This window comes from Erpetoichthys calabaricus, chromosome 16, assembly GCF_900747795.2.
Source record: "Erpetoichthys calabaricus chromosome 16, fErpCal1.3, whole genome shotgun sequence".
Lineage (NCBI taxonomy): Eukaryota > Metazoa > Chordata > Cladistia > Polypteriformes > Polypteridae > Erpetoichthys > Erpetoichthys calabaricus.
This window is the reverse complement of record NC_041409.2, coordinates 1,834,955-1,858,936: the sequence shown is the minus strand read 5'-3', so window position 1 is coordinate 1,858,936 and position 23,982 is coordinate 1,834,955. Positions and strand designations below refer to the sequence as shown.

The following is a 23,982-nucleotide window of genomic DNA, read 5'->3' as shown; positions in this document are numbered from 1 at the left end:
TAAAATAAATTAACTTGTCCATGGAGATTTTCCTCAATCTGCAGAGTCACAGCATCTTCTTGTTGTTTCCTTGGCACCCATTGTTACTCATGTTGTTCCCCTGGAGTACAGTTGTGTCAGAGTGTGTAGGGTCCTGCTTGGTTTGAATAAATTGAAACACTCGCCCTGCAGTAAGCATTTTCCAATTTGATGATCAAGGACTCTGTTTCTTCCTGTTTCTTGCTATTTCATATTTTGTTTGTATGCTTTTCTAGTCTTTTTTTTTTCATTTTGTCTGTTGCTGCTGATAGTGTTATTTTTTTTTTTGCTCTTGCTCATAGGAGCTAGTGGTGATAGGCATACACTGACTTCAGTCTGGCCTAAAAGTGTTAAGGTGAACCAAGCTTTGTCAACTGCAGACGAGGTGGGTGTGTAAAGACCCTGCTAGAATTCGCTGCCATCGTTGTTCATTTTAAATCTTGTTAACCGGTGTGACGGGGTGCCACGGCCCATTACCTGTTACCAGGTAATCTTGTTAAGCTGCGTGGAGGCATTCCTACGTGTGGTAGAAGTCCACTATAGGGCCCTGCAGCTCCCCCTAACGTCCCCCACGGAACCCAACAGGGCTGTGCCAAACTCCAGCTCCTAGCATGCCCTGCAGGAATCCGTGGTGCCACAGCCATTCAGGAGGGCTGCCATGTAGCGTCCCAGGGTAAGTATTGCCTCACCAATACTCTCTCCCCCAGTCCTTCCATTCTGTTGGCGTCCCAACCAGTTAATGGCTGTAGCCACCCATCACAACGGTTACCCACAGCTCTGGCCTCGTAATTTTGTTACTCTGCATAGGATGGCGACAGGCAGTGACTCTGTCTCTTATGCAGTTTGGTTTCTCCTGATTCCTGCAAAATTAAAGGGAATGCAAGAACAATCACGAATGCTTAGTTTTTGGGTTTAAAATTTAACATGCCTCCATATTTTGGTTTGTATCTCATTATTCTGAAATGTTTTCAAGACATTTATTTTTTCCATTTTTGTTTTATCTTTTTTTGGGGGGGGGGGGGGGGGTTGTCAATTCCATTTCTGGCATTCATTTTTTTGTGCTGAAGTTGTTTCTCTCTATTATATAAAACATCTTGGGACGAGATGAGACTTTTTCAGAGAGACGAGACAAGATATTTTCAGAGAGATAATTTCATGTCCCGCGAGACGAGACTTTGTACAAAGAGATGAATTGAAAACCTAACAGCTCCAAGCGGAGGTGGAAATAAAAGACAAACAGTAGAAGAAGAAAAGACAAAGAGCAGAAGACAAAGTAGAACGTCGTAAAGAGGTTCAGAAATGTTGGCACAATACACATGCAGAGCAGGTTAGAGATTATGAAAGTACTAAAATTCAAAATCTCAAAAAACTGATAGTAAAGATCTCATTAGCACTAACAAACAGAAATTATTACTCAGTGAAATAAAGGAACAGCGAAAAGAGATTGAATATATGGACATAGGTGATATGACAGAAGTATGTAGATTTTGTTTGGCTTTAAACTTTACGTTGGAGACTTGTAGATCATCTAATTCATGTTGCCATCAGGGAAAAGTAGAGTTTCTTCCCAATGAAGAGGCATATCCGCGAGAATTAAAAGATTTGATGTTTAGTTAAAGTGAAATCCACATACGTGAGCGGCAGAGACACAAAGTGGCTGGCAAGTAGCGCAGGCCGGGGGGTTGATGAGCCAAGCGAGCAGGGGCAAAGCTCCCAAGTTAATGCAGATGCAATTTATGAAAGTCTTTCCTACACTATTTTGATTTTTCATTGGCTTGGCCATTTTTACTTGCAGTTGTCACACCACCATGTTAAGGAAACTACTGAAAGCGTGCAGAGCTTGGCGTTACCATTGCAATGGTACAAATGTCAGTGTCATGCACCTCCAGGATGAGGCAGTGAAAATTTGAGAAAAGGATCCTGAGAAATTATGTGACAAGCAGAGATTAATGCCAAAAAAAACAGCCGAACAATTGTCAAAATTAGAACGCTGACCCAAAAAATCAAAAGTCTGATACCTGAAAAATAAATTTAAATAAAACCGTAGGTCATTCAGGAAAAATGGCTACGTGAAAACAAAAAGGAAATCCTAATACCCGATGCTCCGGAAACCTTTGAAGCCACCTTTGCACTGGCACTGGGGATGTTGTCACGTGTCACGCACCCCTGTGGACTGTTGGGATGGATCTCAGTGGCAACGACCAACGCTAACTCATCCAAAGGGAGGGGCTCAATAAGGAAATGACGTTCAGCCATTGTGAATTTTACAAAACTGGTGTGAGATTCATATTCCTCACGTGCACAGCAACCATAGAGAGGAAGAATCAAAGAAAATCGTTATAACATCCAGTTTATTAGAGACTGCGGATTCCACTAAAGACCTTTTCTTTCTTCAGGATTCCTAATTTTGATCTTTTTTCTTGGTTCTCTCTCCTCTATGTCTGGTTTAGCATTTTGGCTTTGACATTTGATTTAATCGACTCCTCGGTGTTGACTTCTGGCTCATTTAATTGATTTTGTTTCATCATCTAGATCCAAATCAAATCTAAACTGCCCTCTTGTTTCTCTAGGCAGGATACTGTAATCCTCAGTGCTGTAAAATTAGTCTCTGTTTCTGAACGAGACCGTGAGCTTTTGGCTTTAAATACACCTCTGGCCTGCAAATGTACTGTTGTCTCCCAAAGTGTTAAACTAGGATTCCCCCTTGGTGTGCCCCCATACCATACCAAATTCCAGCCACATGCAGAGCCTCTGTGGATATTGCAGTTCTTCTGGGAGGTCTCACCGAGCTAACAGCTCCAGTGCATCTGGCTCTGGCTTTGCATGTGAACAGTGGTTGCCCAGACCATTCAGATGATCCATTAGTGGTCTAGTTGCACCTTTAGCTTTCGCTCAGTTTGGAAGTTTTGGAAGCTGTCCTTGGCTTTTTATCTACCATTAACGCTATCCTTCTGCCCATTCTGGGATCCATTGTTATCTTGCGGCTTCATCCATTGAGGATGGCTACAGTCCCATGGACTTTCAACTTCATAGTTTTAGCAACTGTTGTCGCAGGAACATCACGCTGCTTGGAGAAGGCCTTTGCCTTTTTTAACAAGGTGCTCTGTCATTTTCTTTCTGATCTCCTCAGACATCTCCATGTTCAGTGTGGGACACACAATGACACCAAACAGCAGAGTGTTGACTTTTGTCCATTTAAATCATCTGAATGGCTGATTGCACGATTGGAGACAAGAGTGATACGAATTCAAGAAAAGAGCAAGTCTGAAAAATCACTCAAATCCAATTATTTCAGATCTTTTCCAGGTATCCCAACAAATGAGTCCAGGCCATTTTAGAAGCTCTTTGTAGAATAAGCAACACTTAATCTCTTGTCACGCTTGCTTTGCTTTACTCAATGACATACCAAAGGCATGCAGGTGGACAGGGGACAATTACTTTTCAGTTCATCACTTTTCAAGTGGCATATGGCACTTTTTCAATGAGCTGGAAGGGGACCAACACTTTAGTCCATGCCTGTATAACTGCATATACAGAAGAGCATGATGGGTTCACAATACCAATTGTAAGAGGGAGTAGAGGGGCTTCTCGCACCTGGCCATGGATCTTGTTTCCAAATTTATTTCTGAAGGCGATGATATCTGGAACTTGTTAATCTATTAATGCCATGTCTTGCAAAATCCACCCCACTTGGCACTCTCCAGGAGGGAGAGCTTCAAATAGAACAAATTGTAAGAGAGTGCCAAACAGTTTTGTCGTTTTTAGAACACAGTAAAGGCATTTCTCATTTCAGATTCTCCCTCGAGATCTACCGTTTGAAATTGTTGGACTGAATGAAAGGAGGTCAGGAAGGGTTTCCTCATGCCTGACACTTGATAGAGCCTGTTTCTTATTCTGATGTCATGCTAATATTATGTTTTGATCTTGGCCTTCTTCCAGTATCCCATTCTTTACAATCCCATTCCACATCCATCTTCCTATTAACTCAGACCAAACTACAGAAGAGTATCAAAAGTGTCAGGCTGTTTCATTAAACAGGAAGCCCGCCTGTAGCCAAATTTCAGTAGCACTGCTGCAGGATGAGTTGCAGAAACTTTGACCTGAGCTTAGGAAATATGTAAATGATCCATATCTCGTGTTTATGTGCCTTGGGCTGCTGCCATCTCGTACGAATACTTCTGTACTTAATTGATGCCAGCAGTAGCACCCTGTCCAATTAATAACAAAGTGCAATCATAAAACGGATGAAGATGTTTCCACCACATGGCATCGCCAAGGCGACTGTCTTCCGTTGCTTAAAGAACATTTTATTGAGCTGCTGCTTCAGAAGAACCCAGAGGTGCCTCCTGTCTGTGCTGCACTTTGTATTTCTCAGTGGCTAGTGACACTAATGGCATGTATATGGTTCTTGCCCTTTGGCTGCTTAGATTTGTCTCTTTGTTGCTTAGATTGGTGACATACTTCGTCAGCAGTAACATTTTACATTTCTAGTTGCGGTGACAATAGCCATGTAAGCCTGACAAAGAGAAAAGCAGATGGAGAAGACTCTAAATAAACAACCCTAATTCACTCCATTTTCGGTTAATTGAATGCATGTTCTCCTCCTGAGTCAACAAAGAAATTACCAGAGTTTCAAAGTGTAATGTCTGACAAAAATTGGAAGGGAACATCCATTAATATCAGGACCACTTTTTTTTTTAATTGTTTTGGTGTTGTGACTTCAGCCCTGCAAAATTTCAAATAGGCCGAAAACACTCAAAATGGAAGAAGGGAACTACTAGAGCCCCTGGCTCAAATAAACATAACCTTTCTATTTAGTTTATTAAATTAAGGATAGAAAATGCAAATTTATCAAAACAATCTCCAAAATACAGAGTTAAAAAAAAGCATTTAAAGCCAAATCCTAAATTCTAAAAAAATTCCTTAAACTAATTGCAAAGTAAATCAAGAACATAAAGCTAGAATCAAAAATGCAAAAGGAGCAAAACAGCTGGTCTTTGTGTAATTTTCTGTGTGTGTGTTTCTCTTTATCTTTTTGCGAGTCTAATCACTCATTTTGTTTTTTGTTTTGTTTTTTATTAGCTCCTAATTCTGAATCGGACATTAGTTTTATAATCACAGTATTATTTTTGGAATTGGTGATTTTTTAAACCATTTTGGCTGCTATTTTGATTATTTACATCTTAGCCTTTTTGCTCTTCCATCATTAGGTCAGCACTGCATTGTCAGGAGGCGTGTCCTCAGAGGCCATGAGCCACCAGTAACGGTGTGACAGGTTAAAAGGTCGCTGTTTCAGGTGTTTCCTCATCCAAGTTTGAGGATTCAAAACAATCTTTTGTCAGTTGTTTCTGTGTTTCTAAAGCCAGTTTTCTAATACCATTTTGATCTGTGACTTTTAACTTGGCCTTGGTTACAACGCAGTAGATCTCCTGGCTTTTAACTCTTTTTTGATTTCTGACTACATCTTTTCTCCAGGTGAAGACTTTCTGAAAGGGTTAGCTAACTAAACTTAAGATAAGAAAGCTTGCCTATGTACCCCTATCAGAACTGTTAACACCCTTTTACTGGCTCATTAACTGTCAGGTACTTATTGTCACATGCACAGCATACAGTGAAGTTCTTATTTGCATGTCCTGATCAACACACGACTTGTGGTCAGTCTCCAACGCTCAACACACAACGTGTTTTCGGCCTCCAATGCTATAATTAGTGGACATAACTTCCTTACCTCAAAACTTCTGTCTTCCTTCACTTAAAATCTCAGAACACGCTACTGATCATAATTAATGTTGTGGTGAAGAATGGCTACCCCATTCCTCTCTGCCACAAATGTAAAGCACTAATTTTCAAAGTGAATATCAGTTCAGCCTTCAAGTGATAAAGGATAACAAACTGAACGAGTTAAGAGTCCCATTTCTCTGCTGGTGATTGACTTTAAAACTGCAGTCGTAAAATACTAACTAAGCCGGTCCTTGGCCCTCTAAAATGCTATAAACCTGGTTTAGCCATCGCTGGATAAAGAGAATGACAAACCAGAAGGATTGAAGTGTTGCTGAGTACCATCACAAGACATATATGGCACTGTAAATAAAACTGTTAAAGTAGTGATCAGCTGAATTCTTCCATTTGTAAGGAGGGAAATATGCCAAATCTGTGGGAAATGAGACTACTTTCTGGACATTATAAATGCGTTTTGAGAAAGTTTACTTTCTTGTTATCCTACTTATTTATATGATTTTCCTGTTAATTTTTATAGCTGTCCTGGTTGTATCATCGTGTCCCCATTTTAATAAGCACTTTAATACCATCATAACCATTTTGTTACTACTGTATTTCCTCATGTTGTTGATGACAGTGGCACTCTTTGCTCAAAATCCTATTCATGGCAGTGGCACACGTCACCCACGGTCCAAGCTGTTGTACTCATATCAAAGCAGTCAAAACAATGTCATAATTTAGCCTTTAGTGTGGAAGTTACCACATTTTTTTGACAGAGAGATTCTATCTTTCATTTTGATTTAGTCACTACCTTTCACAGACACATGGAATAAATTAGCAAGTAGTGTAGTGGAGAATAGGAGTTTAGGGACTTTCAGATCTCGACTTGATGTTATTTTGGGGAATCGAGGTGAACGAGACAGACGAGCTTGTTGGGCATATTGCCCAGTTCTCGTCACAATTATTGATCTTTCTAGCATTTGGCATCTGCTCTGTTGATTTACTGTCATCTGGAATCACTCCCAAATGTGCTTTTATGTCCTGTTCTATGGCTTCTATATTTCAGTTTTGTCCTCGGTATAAGCTAATCAATACTGGAGACATTCAAGTCCTGCTGTGCCCCACCTTACCAATAATAAAAGACTGCAGAAGTTACGTGATGTTCATCCCTGCCCTTCCTTTTCTAAAGGTCTGCTGAGATGAATGAAAAAGAAACACAAAAAGAAACAAAGTCTTCTAATGTTGTGCAGGGTTGTCTACACATTGCTAAAGATTAGTATCCCACCTTTAGAAGAGTGTCAGTACGTTTGCAAATCAGTTAATGAAGCTGTCAAGTGTTGACATCCCAATTTTGCTTAATCGATTTTTTCCTAATTGGCAAAATGCCTTGTGTTTGAAGAGCTTCTGATTTGTAGCGTGGTGGGTTGATTCTCATTTATGATCCAAATGAAAAGGTCAAGCCTTCTGAACGTCAGCTTTTATTTCCTTTTCATCGATCATGCAGGCTAGTCCTTGCAAACATATTCAGTGGGGTGGGAGGTTGCAGTTGCTTGCTCACAGGCCAGTGATGTAGTGCCAAGTGATGAAGCCTTGTTCATTAGTTCATTAGCAATCTGATAGATAGCTGGCAGGGCTGTGGAGTGAAAAGCTAATCTGTATGAGCTGCCCTCCACACGATTGACCATTGATCTTGTCTTTATACCTTTCACTGTCAGGGGTCAAATGATGTATTCATGAATAAAAGCGCACGTGTTTATTTGATATTTGGACTAAAGTCTTCGCACATTATATACTTCTCGTCATTATTAGCATAACATAGAAAAAGTTTCTGCTTTAGGTATGTGTTCAGCATTTCTTGCCTGGCATTTCCTGTCATCCTTCACTTACCCAGATCTTTGTAGACACGGAACACACATGAAGTGCATGTGTTCCAAATAACGATATACTGTATTATTTACCCTCTACAACTCCAGGAACCTCACACGCAGATAAGAAGCCTTAGCTTGAGCTGGGAGAGTTGAGTTCTGTCAAGGCTGGGGGGGGGGGGAATGGACATTGGGGCTTTGATGGGGTAGCTGGCTGCTTGCTGCTTGTGCTGATTAACACATTTACAAAACAAAAGACGCTGATGGAGAGGTGCGAAGAGATTTAAGGTTGGCCAGGATTATGAGTTGTTTCATAGGCTTCGGGGATTCTAGTGTTAATAGGCAGAGCGAGCTGGAAGGGTTGGGGGCTCCAGAAATAAAATCAATTAGCTCTGACACACGTTGACACCCAGTGGCATCCAAGGTTCATGTAGCCGGGTATCATTTTTGGTGGGTTCACCCCATTCATTCATCAATTTACGGAAATCACTGTGTGCAAGGCTGGATCCAGTCTTGGATGTGAGCACCAGACTTCTCAGGGCCCACTTCATTTAACCTAAAAATATCTAGGGTAGAATTGAACCCTTGTCCATGGAGCCATGTACCACCATGTCATCTCCTTGGATTCTTTGTTTTGGATCGGACCTATCTCTCCTCTGTGGGTGCACCAGCCCTTTTGTGGTCCTCTCTCACATCCTGGTCTGGCTTAATTTATGACATTTGTTGTGTTTGCAAAGCATGTTAAATATGCAATAGGAGATATGGCACATTTAAAACGACAAATTAGAAGGCAATAAAAGGCAGGCTTGGCAGCGTGCTGTGAAGTTCCCATACATCATGTCTCTTGTACATCACTTGACTGCTGTTCTTGCCTCACATCTGGTCTCTGCATGAAACTTTTTTTTTTTTTTCCCTTCAACCCCTGGGAAGCTAATGGTGCTTAAATTCACTTAAGGCCTTGCTAAAGGCGGGCTGCACCTGCAGTGACCATTAAAGTACTGGCCAGCAGGGTTCAGCCAGCTGCACAAGTCCATTTGCTTTCTTTATGCTTCTAGATTTTCAAGCAACATGACTTCTTCTGGCAGGCTCTGTTTGTAATTCACATGTCTCTCTTTCTCTCTCCGTCTCCCCCAACCTCCTTTGTGTTCTTCAGAATTCCTGAAGGCCCTGTTGACCAGGGACCTGCAACAGCCGGACGAGTCAGGGCTTTGGAGGAGCAGCTCATCAAGGCCAAAGAACAGATCGAAAGCCTCAGGAAGCAGTCGGGATATGGTTAGTGACTCTTCACCAGTGTTGTGCAAATTCACATCTCCCAAGAACGAGCTCAAAGTTCAGTTCACATAAATTAAAATGAATAAATTCATGTTCATAGTCCACCATTTCTTTGAAGTAGTTCATGTTCAGTTCATTTTGTATTTTTTAAGGAGTGAGAATAAATGACCCATCCATCCATCCATCCATTATCCTACCCGCTATGTCCTAACTGCAGGGTCACGGGGGGTCTGCTGGAGCCAATCCCAGCCAACACAGGGCACAAGGCAGGAAACAAACCCCGGGCAGGGCACCAGCCCACTGCAGTAAATGACCCATGAGTTTACTTTTTTCAATTTTGCATGCCTTATATTAGGCTATTACAGTGCTCTTTAATAAAATACAATAATTATGAAGACTTTTTTATTTAAATACACTTTGTTGAGTTATACCCAGCAACAAACACGTATAAACATTTATGCTAATATCCTCCTGGTCAAAAAATAAATTACCGTATTTACGCGTGTACCACGCACACACTTTTTCCCAAAAATTAGCATTAGAAAATCAGGTGCGCGTCATACACGAGGAAATGTTTACTTACTTCTTCTGTAATGTTTACTTCTTCTGCTTGGGCTCTCTCTCTCGTTCACGCTCTCACTCTCTCTCTTGCGCTCTCTCTCGCTCTTGTTTTTGAATCAGTTTGGCGTCGTCATTCAGAATGGATAATAGCGATTACGATTACGCGATTTTCTTTGTAAAAATTAGGGTGCACGTCTTACATGAGGGCGCGCGGTACACAAGTAAAAACGGTAAATAGATGCAAGTATCCATATAAATTACCGTTCTATTTCCAACCGTGTGACACAAATGGTGACTGTGGAACCAGCGTGTAGGTGAACTAACCCATTACACTGCCGGTCAAAATTCATATCACATATTGCATGTCCAATGTGGAAAAATATAAAGTGACCTCGCAAGAGTACAACGTTTTCCTAAAAGCGAAAACGGAGCTTCACCGCTTGCTCGTGTCAGCAGGTAGACACCGACAGTGCCTATTTGATTTTACGTTATTTTTTCCGAATACAAATAAATGGCAAAAAATTTGTACGAAAGAAATATTTGTGAAAATCCACTATTTGTGCTTATCTGAATACCGTATTTGGATTCTGCTCCATTCCTACATTACAGGGTAAGGCAAAACATTTAATCTGAACCTAAACCAGATCCAGAATGTCGCCTAGAACTGAATTAGCTCACGTTCAAGTTCTTCACTTAAAATACATTACGTTAAATTCACAGTTCTTAGAAAAATGAGCTTGTTCAATGAAGGTGCTCTTTTGAACTAGTTCATGCACAACAATACTCTTCACTGTCATTGTTTGTGTCACTTTTAAGCACTGTGAGGAAAGTGGGCTTCCCAGAGTGTGGAGCTCCTTCTTATTAGGTTCTCACCAGCAAGATGGACGCACTTTGATTGTGAGCAAGAAAGCCTTGGAATGACCGTTTCAGGCATTATGGGTATTCAAGAGAAGACAGACTAAATGATATTGATGCCATGATTAGTGACATTGTCACTCTAACAGATATGACCTAAAGAGAATTTCACAACCTGGAAATTGCCTGACACCACTAGGGTAGTGATGGCCATTTCAATTTATTTTGCTGAATGGATTATTTTGATTCATTTCATTCATCTGTTTGCATCACAGATAAATCATTTAATAATTTCTTCATTATTTTGTATGTATAAATATGTATAGATGTGTAATTCGTTATGTATATAGATAGGTAATTAGCTATATGTTTAACATGATTATTCATATGATATTGTCCTGTTTCAGTACGTAAAGCATGACAACACATTTAAGACGCATAATTAAAATAAGATGTTACAGTAGTAGAATCACAAGTGAATGAAAATCATGTGAGATGTTAGTGGATAATGATTCAGTTCATGAATCGTGTGATTCGTTTTCAGGTAATAATTCCTTCACAAGTCAAATGAGTGAGAATCATGTGACTCTTGTTTGGATAATGATTCATTCACATATTACTTGAGTGAGAATCTTGCAACTTGTTTTTGGGAAATTATTCTCTTTTACAAATCAAATAAACAAGAATTGTGTGACTCATTCTCGGGTAATAAGGTGTTTACACAACAAAAGAATGAGAATCGTATAGCTCATTCTCAGGTAGTGATTTGTTTTAAATTCAAATGAAAAAGAATTGTATGACTTGTTTCCGGGTAATCATTGATTGATGAATTAAATGAAGAAGAATCATGCAACTCATTTTCAGGTAATGAATCATTCAGAATCAAATAAGCGAGAATCACATGACTCGTTCTTGGGTAATAATTCCTTTGCAAATCAATTGAATAAGAATCATGTGACTTACTTTTGGGTAATCATTCAGTTCACGAATAAAATGAACAAGAATCGCGCAACTCATTCACAGGTAAATATTCCTTCAAGAATCAAATGAACAAGAATCGTGTAACTCGTTCTCGTGTAATGATTCAGTTTAAACTCAAAAGAATCAGTGAATTATACATGGCCAGTGCCGTTAATAAGCCGTAAAAAAAGTGTGCACTAAAGTAAATTTGAAAGCAAATAATTGTTACAATTATATTTTTATATGGTTTGGTTTTGTGTGACTAATTTTTTAAATATACTGTACAAAGTGACATAAACATATTAGTTTTAATATTGTTTATATTTTCAGTTTAAAACAATTCCAATAACAAATTGTACAAAATAAAGCACTTTATTCTTTCCAGCATAAATGTGTTGTTCTTCAGAGATACTGATATAGTTTGAACTCAAAGGACTCATCAGCGAGGCGAGTCAAGACTGATCATTCAGATGGTTCTTCCTTCCACATGCACTTTAAACATCAACCAGTCTCAACAACCAAAAGATGCTGATGACATCACGCAGGACATGCACATGCTTTAGCTATCCCTTTGAGCTTGAGAATCGATTTATATGATTGTTGTTCATAAGATCAAATTATTTGTGAGTCGCCCACCACTACCATAGGAGTGTACACCACAGAGTCAATAATGAGCTGAAGGCCCTCTGGTTGTTTTAGGTCTCGTTCTTCTTTCCATGCTGAATTGTCAGAGTAGTTTAATTAATCTTCAGTGATCCTCAACCTTGGACATGCCTATGATGTCCATTGAGAGTGAAATTAGAGCAAATCATTTTTTTATAAAGGTGTACATGGCCAAATAGGCCAGCTGTAACCTTAGTTTGTTAGAATTCATTTTTTTGCTCTTCTTGGATTTTTATTTGCTCATATTTGTGTTATTGTAATTTGTTTTTCTTGCATTTGTTTATGACTGTGGCATTATTGCATCGCCTTTTTGGAATGAATTTTCTTGGCAGGTGCATCCCGATTATTAGAGTATTTATAATGGCTGTTGCCATACATATGCTATAATGAATGAAGTCGTCCCACGATCGCATTAAAAGATTGCTGCACAGTAAAATGAGTAACCAAACCTTGGATTTTGCTTTCTAAAGACATAATTCTTAAGTCCTATAAGGGACGTCCCACACTCTTAAGCCCGAATTACAGGGCATGACGCATTAGACGAGTTTTCCAACGATTTGCAGTTATTGCCTTGATTTACATAATTTTAGAGATTTGGAGAAAGTGCTCTGGTGAAATGCTTTCGTGTAGTGTGGCATACTCAGTGATTTTGTCTTCAATCATAGGGTGGGCTCAGTATGCATGAGAGCTGACAACCAAAGAATGCTCATCGAGACGTTAATGCATTTATTGTAGCAACGAGGAATAAGGAGCCTCAAAAACAGTAGAGAAGCTCATCTGGTTGATGTCTTGCGTTTTACTTATCACAACAAAAGGGAGGACAGAAAAAATGGACTGAAGTTTGGCTGAACTCTACATATTTGTTAATCCTTCGTATACTGCCTGTTCTGTCAGGCAACACACTACAATTCTTCACACGACAACTCTCAGCTTGAGGTGGTATCACAAACATGAAGAACTCAGAAGATGATCTTCTGATGCACATGTGTGACAACCCATAAAGGCAAGTTCATTAATAATAACATGGCAGACATATTGCTATGTTTTATAGCAACAACTGCCATTCAAGACTTCATTTTAAAGGAGTACATTTTTTTAAATGTTGCTTCCATAATGTTGTTTGTAGTGGCCGAGAAAAATTGTTTTCGTGAAGAAAGTATGTGAGAGATTCTCGATAGGTGACCAGGGCAGAGAAGGGGAAAACATTGTGAAAAACATCCACAGAAAAAAATAAAAATCTCACGTAACTCACATTGCATAATCCACATATCCGATATCCATTTGTATGGTCCAAACGTGCAGAAAGTATGCATTTTTTGCTCAGATATTATTAATAGTTGCTTCCTGGACACTGCACAATGAACGGAAACAGGAAAGATGTGATTCCCATAATGCTGTGCGTTAAAATTGAAGATCTGCCTCTTCCCCCACATTCATAGGTCTAACAGATCCCATTTATGAGAATCTTTCCTATGTACTTTCTCCACGAAAACATGAGATTAAAAATGTTTTCATGGCCTCCACCACAAACCACATGGGGTATGTAACATTTATAAAATGTCATTTTTTAAGGTGGAATGTTCCTTGCACTTACCTTTTCGAGGGCTGATCAATGGTGCTATTATGAAGTGTTTTTTTTTTTCCAGTGCTAGATTTAATCTAACGTGTCTCTTAATTGACCTAGCAATAATTTCACAACATCCTCAGTTTTGTTTATTTTCTGTTACCATTTTATTATTGGTTTTCAGCCTCAGGCACCGACATTTTATATATTTTGCTGTTAGCAATGGCACTCCCATTGACACCACTTGGTTCCTGGAAGTAGAGCATGTGACATTACCGCACCTATAAAACACATGTGGCATAGTCATCATGACAACATGATTGATCCATAGACCATGCCAGTTCAAAATGTGTCAGCAAACCTAATGCAAATTTTAAAGAGCCACCGGACCCTCTTGACATATTGGGTGCTTAGTCTTCTTGCAAGAAGAGCTACTATCCATCCAGGTTGTGCTGTTGTTGCCACATCCTTTTTGCTTTGCTTCTGCTTTTGGCACTTTAAGAACTGTAGTTTACAGAAAGTTATTCTCTAAGGATGGAATGAGCCCACTTCTCTGCTTCACCTTCAGCTCTTTCTAATAAACTGCCAGGGGTTTAGAGATAAGAGAAGGGAGGAAGTATTTTAACCACAGACGCAGTCAAGCCTAGTTCATCCTGACGGTGACCGGAAGTGGAGCTGCACATCCATGACAGGCTGGTAAGTGAGACTTCATAGGCTTAGAGAAACTCAGGTCTGCGTGGTAAGTCCCAAGGCCACTATCAGAACTTTCCACCACAAAACAGGCCTGATTGCACATTAAAAGAAAGTGGTGTGAATTGTGAAACATCCAAACATTCAAAGTTGTCTCTCAGTAAAACTCTAAACAATTGCTTTCTTCCACATTTTGTTTTCTGACTTTGAGCTCTGTTTTTTTTTTTGGGTTCAGAAGAAAGACTTTAGTGTTTGTGATCACTGCCTAATCAACTCTGTGTGATCCTTATAAAACTGATGATTGTGAGTCTCCGCCGTGCTCACACAGTTCAAGTGTTCACACTGTGTATGACGTTGGTAGGTGCTGGCATGTAGGATGAAGGTGGCTGTCCTGAAAACAGCTCTTCTACAGTGGTAACAAGTGACAAGCAGAGTAGCTCCCATTCGGCCAGCAATGTTAGGTCAGGTTCCAGTTCTTCTATGACTTCGAAACCATTATGGAAAAGGACAAATATCTCACACCACTGGCCCTACAACCATTCGGGGGTGTTCCCTTCCCCCTGTAAAGACATCCGAACGGTCACATTCCAGATTAAAACCTGAAGAAGAGGAGATGAAGCCTGCTGTGACCTCAGATTCTGGAACTCCATTTTTTTTTATTGTTCTTGTTTGTCACTTTTTCCATAGTATGCAACTTTTTTTTTTTTTTTGTTCTTTTAGCCTAGATTGGTGTGGGATAACATTTTAAATACATTTTGCATTGTTATAAGTTGTGATTTGACTTTATTTTTCTTTTCTTTTTTTTTTTTTTGTAGGGCCAGGCAAAAATCAAGAGGTGTTACGGCGGAAGATTGAAAATGGCGTTAAAGAGCTGTGGTATTTCATCCGTAGTGAACTGAAGAAAATTACACACTTGGAAGGAAGTGATATGCAGAATCACATCAATGGATTGCTGCAAGACTTGGGACACCAACAGCGGTAATCATAGTTTCCAGGGGACGGGGGACATGATGTGTTTCTTTTGAGCTCTTTGATTTATTAGCATTCTTAAACTGGTTGGGATGAAAAAAATGAATGCTTTGAGAAAGCAACAGTCTGTTTGGTAGCTTCTGTATTCAGAATGTTTATGGTAATTGTGTTTTTACAAAGGATTGTTTTGCACAGTTGTGGAGACCACATGAACATTGAAAACAACTTTAACAACATCCATCACACACATCAAATTTACTCATGCAGAAGAAGTTTAATGTGAAGAAGGAGATCATTAACTGTTCTGGCAGGTAAATGTTTTGAGCCTGGCTGAAAGATGCTTGTAGGAAAACAAAAGGAAAGCAAAGACAAAACAAGAGACAGAATTCAAGGTCAAAACCAGAAGTTACACATGAGTAGAGTTTGCACGAGGCGGTTTTGGTATCCACAGATCGGATATGGAACTTAATTACTAATCCTATCTTTTATCCCATCACATCAATTAAGCACGGAGCACAACCTCAGAGGACAACCGCCAGAAATGTGGAGAGTGGACCTATTGATGGGTATCCAAAGTGTCAGCAATTGAGCATCCAAAATAGTGTCCAAAACAAAACACAAAATCTAAAAAATTACAAATGCCAAGGAATAACGAAAGCAACCGAAAGACAAAGAAGAAAAACTAAAACGAAGAGAGTCCTTGACTTTCAAAACTCTCAATACAAGTAGAACAGCATACTAAATAATCAGCATAAAACCAAATCCTGACATTGTAGTTCTCATATCAGCTTACATTCTAACAAGGTGATTGATGGCATCATAAAAATTGCTACAGAAAAGACAGCAAAGCAAAATAAGGGTAAAAAAGAACATTTTTTATTGAACCTAGAAAACATGCAAAACATGAAATGGCATTTTCTGTTTTGTTTTGCCTTTGTTTCTTTTATTTAATGCAGAAAACAGAGCATTTCCCATGAACTACTTGAAATTCTGACATGACGCGAAGGCACAGTCGACTTTGAGATCATTGGCAGACGCGCGCACGTCCAGAGTTTGGATAGTGAGACTCAAAGAAAGTCATCCATTACAAATTACTATTTACTTCTGTCTAATGATAAGGGGATTAGCTTACTCGTTGGTTCACTTTATTTTATGTTACTCTCTAAATCCACACAAATGTGAATCCATTGGAAAGAACAAGAATGACGCCCAAATGTCCCTTCAGTATTTGACCTAGTGACAGTGAATGTGAACTCCGACGTTCAACAATTAAACGACGTGACTCACATCAGCACTGATCCATTTCAGTTCTATGAACCAGCTAGAGGAGCCCTTTAGTTCACGACAAGAATTCTTAATGCAAATCAGTGTTAACGGTTAAAAATAAAACAGACGTAACTACTCGGACACTCGCAAACATGGAGTCAGTGAACGGTAAGATTACTGCTATGGTATTGTTACACTTTACACTATCATAAATGGTGCATAATGATCCAAAAGAAAGCATTTCCATTTTGTAATTGACTAACTTGTTTCACTAATTGATAAGGTGAAGATTTTGCTACCTTACTTGTACACGGTTGTCTCCTCTATTTTCACAGGAACATTAAAGAACTGCAATGAAAACAATTGGAATGCATATCATGATCTGGTGCTACATTATGTGGCCTATGATGCTTATATAATTTAATTTGATTGGACATTTATCAGTTTTTCACCTCTGTAAATTGTTTTTTTTTTTTTTGTTTTTTTTTGATTCATGATTGTTTATTTCGCTTCCCGGGTCCTCCTTGCGTGGAGTTTGCATGTTCTCCCCGTGTCTGCGTGGGTTTCCTCGGGGCCCTCCGGTTTCCTCCCACAGTCCAAAGACTTGCAGGTTAGGTGGATTGGTGATTCTAAATTGGTCCTAGTGTGTGCTTGGTATGTGGGTGTGTTTGTGTGTGTCCTGCGGTGGGTTGGCACCCTGCCTGGGATTGGTTCCTGCCTTGTGCCCTGTGTTGGCTGGGATTGGCTCCAGCAGACCCCCGTGACCCTGTGTTCGGATTCAGCGGGTTGGAAAATGGATGGATGGATGGATGATTGTTTATGATGCAGAAAGCTCTTTAGAGAGTGGTAAACTCTGGGTAAAAAAATCACTGCACACCATTTAACCTGGTCAGCACGATGGTGCAACACAATCAGGAGACCAGGGTTTGCCTTCTTGGTCTTGAAGTTTGCCCGTTCTCCCCCTGTGTGACTGGTTTCCTCCCACAGTCCAATGCATTGGTGAACTGGCAAAGCTTAATTGGCCTTAGTGTGTGTGTGTGTGTGTGTGTGTGTGTGTGTGTGTGTGAGTTCACCCTGCGATGGATTAGCATCCTGGTGTCCTATGCTAGCTGGAATAGGCTCCGTCAAACACACCCCTGGTCTGGTTTAGGTGGGTTGGAAAATGCTATGACATGACTATTTGCCCTCACTGGAGGACAGTTGTGGATCACAATGTCTTCACAAAGCAGGCAGCGTTGTGAAAACTCGGCTCACCCTTGCCATCATCTTTTGACCCTGTTGCTTGTATTGGTACTCATCCATCCATCCATCCTCTTCCGCTTATCCGAAGTCCGGTCGCGGGGGCAGCAGCTTGAGCAGAGATACCCAGACTTCCCTCTCCCCGGCCACTTCTTCTAGCTCTTCCGGGAGAATCCCGAGGCGTTCCCAGGCCAGCCGGGAGACATTGTCCCTCCAGCATGTCATGGGTCTTCCCCGGGGCCTTCTCCCGGTTAGATGTGCCCAGAACACCTCACCAGGGAGGCGTCCAGGAGGCATCCTGATCAGATGCCCGAGCCACCTCATCTGACTCCACGGGTTCGACTTACTGCCGGCAATGCGGACCAAGCTCTGGCACCAATCGTACAGGGACCGAACAGCCCTTATCAGGGGGTCCGGTACCCCATACTCCCGGAGCACCCCCCACAGGATTCCCCCGAGGTACACGGTCGAACGCCTTTTCCAAGTCCACAAAACACATGTAGACTGGTTGGGCGAACTCCCATGCACCCTCCAGGACCCTGCTAAGGGTGTAGAGCTTGTCCACTGTTCCGCGACCAGGACGAAAACCACACTGTTCTTCCTGAATCCGAGGTTCGACTGTGCGATGGACCCTCCTCTCCAGAATCCCCGAATAGACTTTTCCAGATCCCTCTGTAGTTGGAACACACCCTCCGGTCCCCCTTCTTAAAGAGGGGGACCACCACCCCGGTCTGCCAATCCAGAGGCACTGTCCCTGATGTCCATGCGATGTTGCAAAGACGTGTCAACCAAGACAGCCCTACAACATCCAGAAGCTTGAGGAACTCCGGGCATATCTCAATCACCCCCGGGGCCCTGCCACCAAGGAGTTTTTTGACCACCTCAGTGACCTCAGTCCCAGAGATGGGGGAGCCCACCTCCGAGTCCCCAGGCTCTGCTTCCTCATTGGAAGGCATGTTAGTGGGATTGAGGAGGTCTTCGAAGTACTCCACCCACCGACCCACAACGTCCCGGGTCAAGGTCAGCAGTGCACCATCCCCACCATATACAGTGTTGACACTGCACTGCTTCCCCCTCCTGAGACGCCGGATGGTGGACCAGAATCTCCTCGGAGCCGTCCGAAAGTCGTTCTCCATGGCCTCCCCAAACTCCTCCTATGCCCGAGTTTTTGCCTCAGCAACCACCAAAGCCGCATTCCGCTTGGCCTGCCGGTACCTATTAGCTGCCTCCAGAGTTCCACAGGACAAAAGGGACCGGTAGGACTCCTTCTTCAGCTTGACAGCATCCCTCACCGCCGGTGTCCACCAACGGGTTCGGGGATTGCCGCCACGACAGGCACCGACCACCTTACAGCCACAGCTCCGGTCAGCCGCCTCAACAATAGAGGCACGGAACATGTCCCCCACCTCCCTCGGGACATGGTCGAAGTTCTGCCGGAGGTGAGAGTTGAAGCTACTTCTGACAGGGGGCTCTGCCAGACGTTCCCAGCAGACCCTCACAACACGTTTGGGCCTACCAGGCCTGACCGGCATCCTCCCCCACCATCGAAGCCAACTCACCACCAGGTGGTGATCAGTTGACAGCTCTGCCCCTCTCTTCACCCGAGTGTCCAAGACATGTGGCCGCAAGTCCGATGACACGACCACAAAGTCGATCATCGAACTGAGGCCTAGGGTGCCCTGGTGCCAAGTGCACATATGAACACCCCTATGCTTGAACATGGTGTTCGTTATGGACAATCCGTGACGAGCACAGAAGTCCAATAACAAAACACCGCTCGGGTTCAGATCGGGGGGGCCATTCCTCCCAGTCACGCCCTTCCATGTCTCACTGTCATTGCCCACGTGAGCATTGAAGTCTCCCAGCAGAACGAGGGAGTCCCCAGAAGGTATGCCCTCTAGCACACCCTCCGGGGACTGTATTGAGACTCCAGTCTCGAAAATAACTTTTATTCTGGAGCCATCATTGAACTGAACCTAGCTAAAAAAATGACCCCCAGCCAGAGGGCCTTACGTGTAGTTTTCTTTATTATGTGAAACACTGTCTTCAATCAACCACTTGTGCAATATTTTTATATTTTTTCTACTTTGTTTGTGAGAGTTGTTGAATAGTTTTTAGCAGTAACAACCTTTCCAAGGGATGCACAGTAGTTTATTGATTTTAAATACAATGACAGTAAAGGCATTTATACATCTATTTGATGAAGAGGCTGTATGTCACAATTAACAAAAAGTATTAACAAAGCTATCATACATTTAATAATAAAAGTTCCTGAGCACACACTTCAGTTCATTTCATTCCATTTCTCTAAAGCTAGAATTAAACTCTTCACATTATTCATATTCTCTCAATGCATTGTAAAACTGGCAGGTTGTTATCTTTCAGATAAAGCCACAAAACCTTTATTTCTTAATAAAGACATAGTTGACCTCATTACAGTCATGAAGTAAAACGAGCTTTCACGCAGGGCTGTTAAATAACACACACCTCCGGTATGGACCTGAGAGCAACATACAATTAAAATGTGCTTGTGTACGTGCGTAACAACAGTGCAGCTGTGCAGGGGACGTCGATCGCCTCATCGAACACCATGGGAAATGGAAACACGCTTGTCCTTTGAGACATCTACGACATTTACATCTGATTAGTTTAGAAACATTTCTGTAGTGCAATTTATGAAATTCTGGTCAAGTCAGTAACGGTAATGTGATTACAAAAATTTAAACTGTACGTGTCACACTACGGGAAATGTAATTAGATTGCGATAATGTGTTCCTTTCTCAACTCTGTACACCACATGCATAGCTTTACAATGATTACAATGAAATTGTGTCATCTGTGCTTAGTGGGTTGTATGCTGAAAAGCAAAACTGGAAATACAGACAAGCCATAACTTGAAAGAAAAGCCAGAAATTGCTTAACATTGAATGTAGACAGGCGAAGTCTAACACTTCCCAATAATTTCCACACAATCATGCAATGAATGTGATCAGACATCATGTTATGCGAAGCTAGGAATACACCTAAAAAGTAAAAATGTGAGGTGTCACCCACGAGAGCTTGGGAAGCGTCTAAAGAGCTCAACCAAAGTAAGAACCCAAATCGTAGGGTAGAGCAAAAGTAATTACTTACCACCTTTTCTCACACAATGAGTCATTTCCCGTATGGCTTGACAGAAGTAAGAACAGCACCCATAGGGTAGGATCTACTGTAAGCAGTCGATTACCATCTTTTCTCTCTTCCTTAAAGTAAAGACGATGAGTCACTTCCTGTACGCTGCCCCTTTCTCCCCGGGGCTTATTAAAACAACTACAGGGCGGGATCTCGGCCCCCATTTTGGGCCACACTCGCTTACGGAGCAGAACTTCATGACAGAGGAGCTTTTCTACCAAGAGCTTATGAGGATCCAAGACGCCCTGTTCTTCCTGCTTTTCCGTTTCATTGTTAGATAGGGCATCCCCATTGGTCCTTAACCCTTTTCAGTGTTCTGTTTGTTTAGTTTACAGAATTAAGAAGTTCATACTGAATGAAGTCAGTGTTTCAGAAAGCCTTGCACACCGTCACAAGTAATGCAGCTACGGTTTGGAAACTTATCAGGGGCAGATTGCGTACAAATGTTAGAATGTTTTTCTTTATGCAAATGGAATACATGACCAAATAATGTAATGGAGACCTTCATTTATCAATTTGATGTTATTTTGAACAATCGAGAGAAACAGGATGGAGAAGCTTGTTAGGCTGAATGGCCTGTTTTCGTCACAACTTTTCTTTATGTTCTGATATTCTAATGATGTGTCGTCAGAGGCAGGAAGTATAAATGTTAGATTTGAATACACAGTGGGAGATGTGAAACTTGAAATTACTGCTAATGAGAAGAACCTGGGAGTCCTAGTGGTAATGGACTGGTCACTATCAACAACCAGACAGTGTACAGAAGTGGTCAAGGAGGCTGAAAGGATGTTCGGTTACACATCATGATGTGGGGAGTACAAGTCAGGGGAGGTTATGCTCAAGTTATATAACACACTAGTGAGGCCAGAACTGTGTTCTGATTTGGTCTTAATATTACTAAAAAGACATAGCAACCCTAGAGAAAGTACAGAGAAGAATGACGAGGCTGATTCTGTAAGCTATAAGGGGAGCTTGAAGAAACTGATTGAGAGGTGACATGATTGAAGTGTTTAAATTTATGAAAGGAATTAGTACAGTAGGTCAAGGCTTACTTGAAATGAAGTCTATAACAAAAACTCGGGGACACGAGTGGAAACTTGTTATGAGCAGATTTCACACAAGTGTAAGAAAGACACGTGGTATCAGTGACCACATAGAGTGGCAGAGACTAGGACGTTATGAACCTTCAAACCTGTGCTTGATGTTACTTTGGACAATCGAGGTGAACAGGGTGGATGAGCTTGTTGGGCTGAACGGCCAATCGTCGTCACAATTGATCTAATGTCCTAATGCCACTGGGTCACTTGGTGGTAGGGGAGGGGGTGTGGATTTCATGTTGTTCAGTGAAGAATTAACCCAATATGGAAGAACTGCAAGCAATGCTGGTTCAACACTTCGCTTACTCATTGGAATTCCACTACCATCGCAGCTTCGATAAGTCTGAGTGTTTGAAATTAAAACTGAAATAGTTGGAAATGGAAAAGGAGACCGTAAGAAAATGCGATCAAGTCCTGAGTGCAGCTCCCTGATAAATTGTCTTCCGGTGATACCTGACCCTTGTTGTAGCATCAAGCGCAGAGCAGCGCTTACAGACTCATAACTTTCTATCATGGTATGTCCCACTAAGGCTGTGTGTTTGTTTTTTTTTTGCAGATCGATAATGACAGATGTGTACTACCTCAGTCAGGCTGATGGTGCCGGGGACTGGCGAGAACAGGAAGCCAAGGATCTCTCCAACCTTGTTCAAAACCGAATAATGTATCTACAGGTGAACCTTCTTTTGATTCCACTGCATGTGGCCTACAGCTTTGGGGCACTTCTAACAATGTATCTACAGGTGAACCTTCTTTTGATTCCACTGCATGTGGCCTACAGCTTTGGGGCACTTCTAACACAAACTCCAGGAGATGTTTGAGTCTTCTGCTTTGTGTTCTTTTATTTGCTTTCTCACATCCAGCCTCATTGCCATAAGACAGTCAGCCCCACTTGCATTCCTGTTTTATAGTAAGTGGTGGCAAACTGGGCATTATTTTATCTGGGTAGAAAACCAAGCTCTGGCCATTTTTATCATAATGGAAGACTGTTTCCTGGTGCCATCCATGAAGTCTTTTTGTTTGGCAGGGACCTACTTGTAATCTTGCCATGGTCAGAAGAGGTTGGTTCCCCATCTACTTTGCCTAATGTCCCAACCACACTACTGTATGTGAAATTGTATCTAGAAGAAATGATGCCATCTAGTAGATGCTTTCTCAAGTCTCCAGCCGTAGTCTGTTTGTCTCCCATTGACTTTTTGTGTCCTATTTGTTTGTCCTTCTTCCAGCACAGCAGTGTTTATAAAGCCAGAAGTCATCAGTAAAACTCAATGGCAGATAACTAGAAGGAGCTGATGATGTAGCCATGAAACTGACCATAAGAGCCTTGAATTCAGGATCTTACCTTTGCCTCCACTGGCACTCTTGGCACAGCTATAAGATGGCAAGCTATCGCCAGCAGGGCTAATAAGCCAGTCAAAGACACCTGTGAATTTACCTGCAATGGAGTGTTTTGGACATGTCTGCTTCATTCAGTTTTTTATGACTTGTAAATTAAGCCCAAGTAGGGAGAAACAATGATTTAGTGGGCCCTGCATTTGAGGTCTGCCACATTTAAATGGCCGCGGTTATTCTGGCAGTGAACTAGCCAGCCAGGGTAGCAATTGAAATGGAAATAAGTCAGTTGAATTTATGGACCTCGCCAGTTCTGCTATCAATATAAAAAATGCTGTACAGAATTCCAAAGCAGCACCAATACACATTTAATCTGCTGAAGGTCCCCTCACATTTTCTATGTTTATTTTCTAAACGAGTGAAGACATTTCTCTCTCCTGCAAAAAAAGAGCACTAGGTGTCAAGAGGTTAAGCGATGAGAGTGTGAGGTGTATATTTCCAGTCTTTTTCATCTTTAGCTACACCATGATTTCGCCTTATGACAGGGACAGGCCTCATATACTGCAGACTCATCCAATATGTGCTTGCCCTTTGATCGCCTGTCCAAGGCTGTGTCCATTTCATGCCTGTCATGCCAGTTTTGGAGCATTTTCCATCTTGTACTTTGACCTCAGTCCAAATCACTATGCACTAAAAGAATGTGGTGTCACAAAGGTCAAGTCCAGCTTCTTGAACCTCTCCTGTC

The 23,982-nt window shown here is 41.5% G+C and overlaps 1 protein-coding gene across 1 annotated transcript in view; it reads left to right on the top strand.

Moving 5' to 3' along the window:
- LOC114666349 (alpha-(1,6)-fucosyltransferase-like) overlaps window positions 1–23,982 on the top strand; it is a 362,150-nt gene that overhangs the window by 298,876 nt on the left and 39,292 nt on the right. Inside the window, 3 exon segments of the mRNA XM_028821169.2 lie at window positions 8,755–8,873; window positions 14,982–15,144; window positions 22,465–22,579. Of these exon segments, the coding sequence (XP_028677002.2) occupies window positions 8,755–8,873; window positions 14,982–15,144; window positions 22,465–22,579 (397 nt within the window).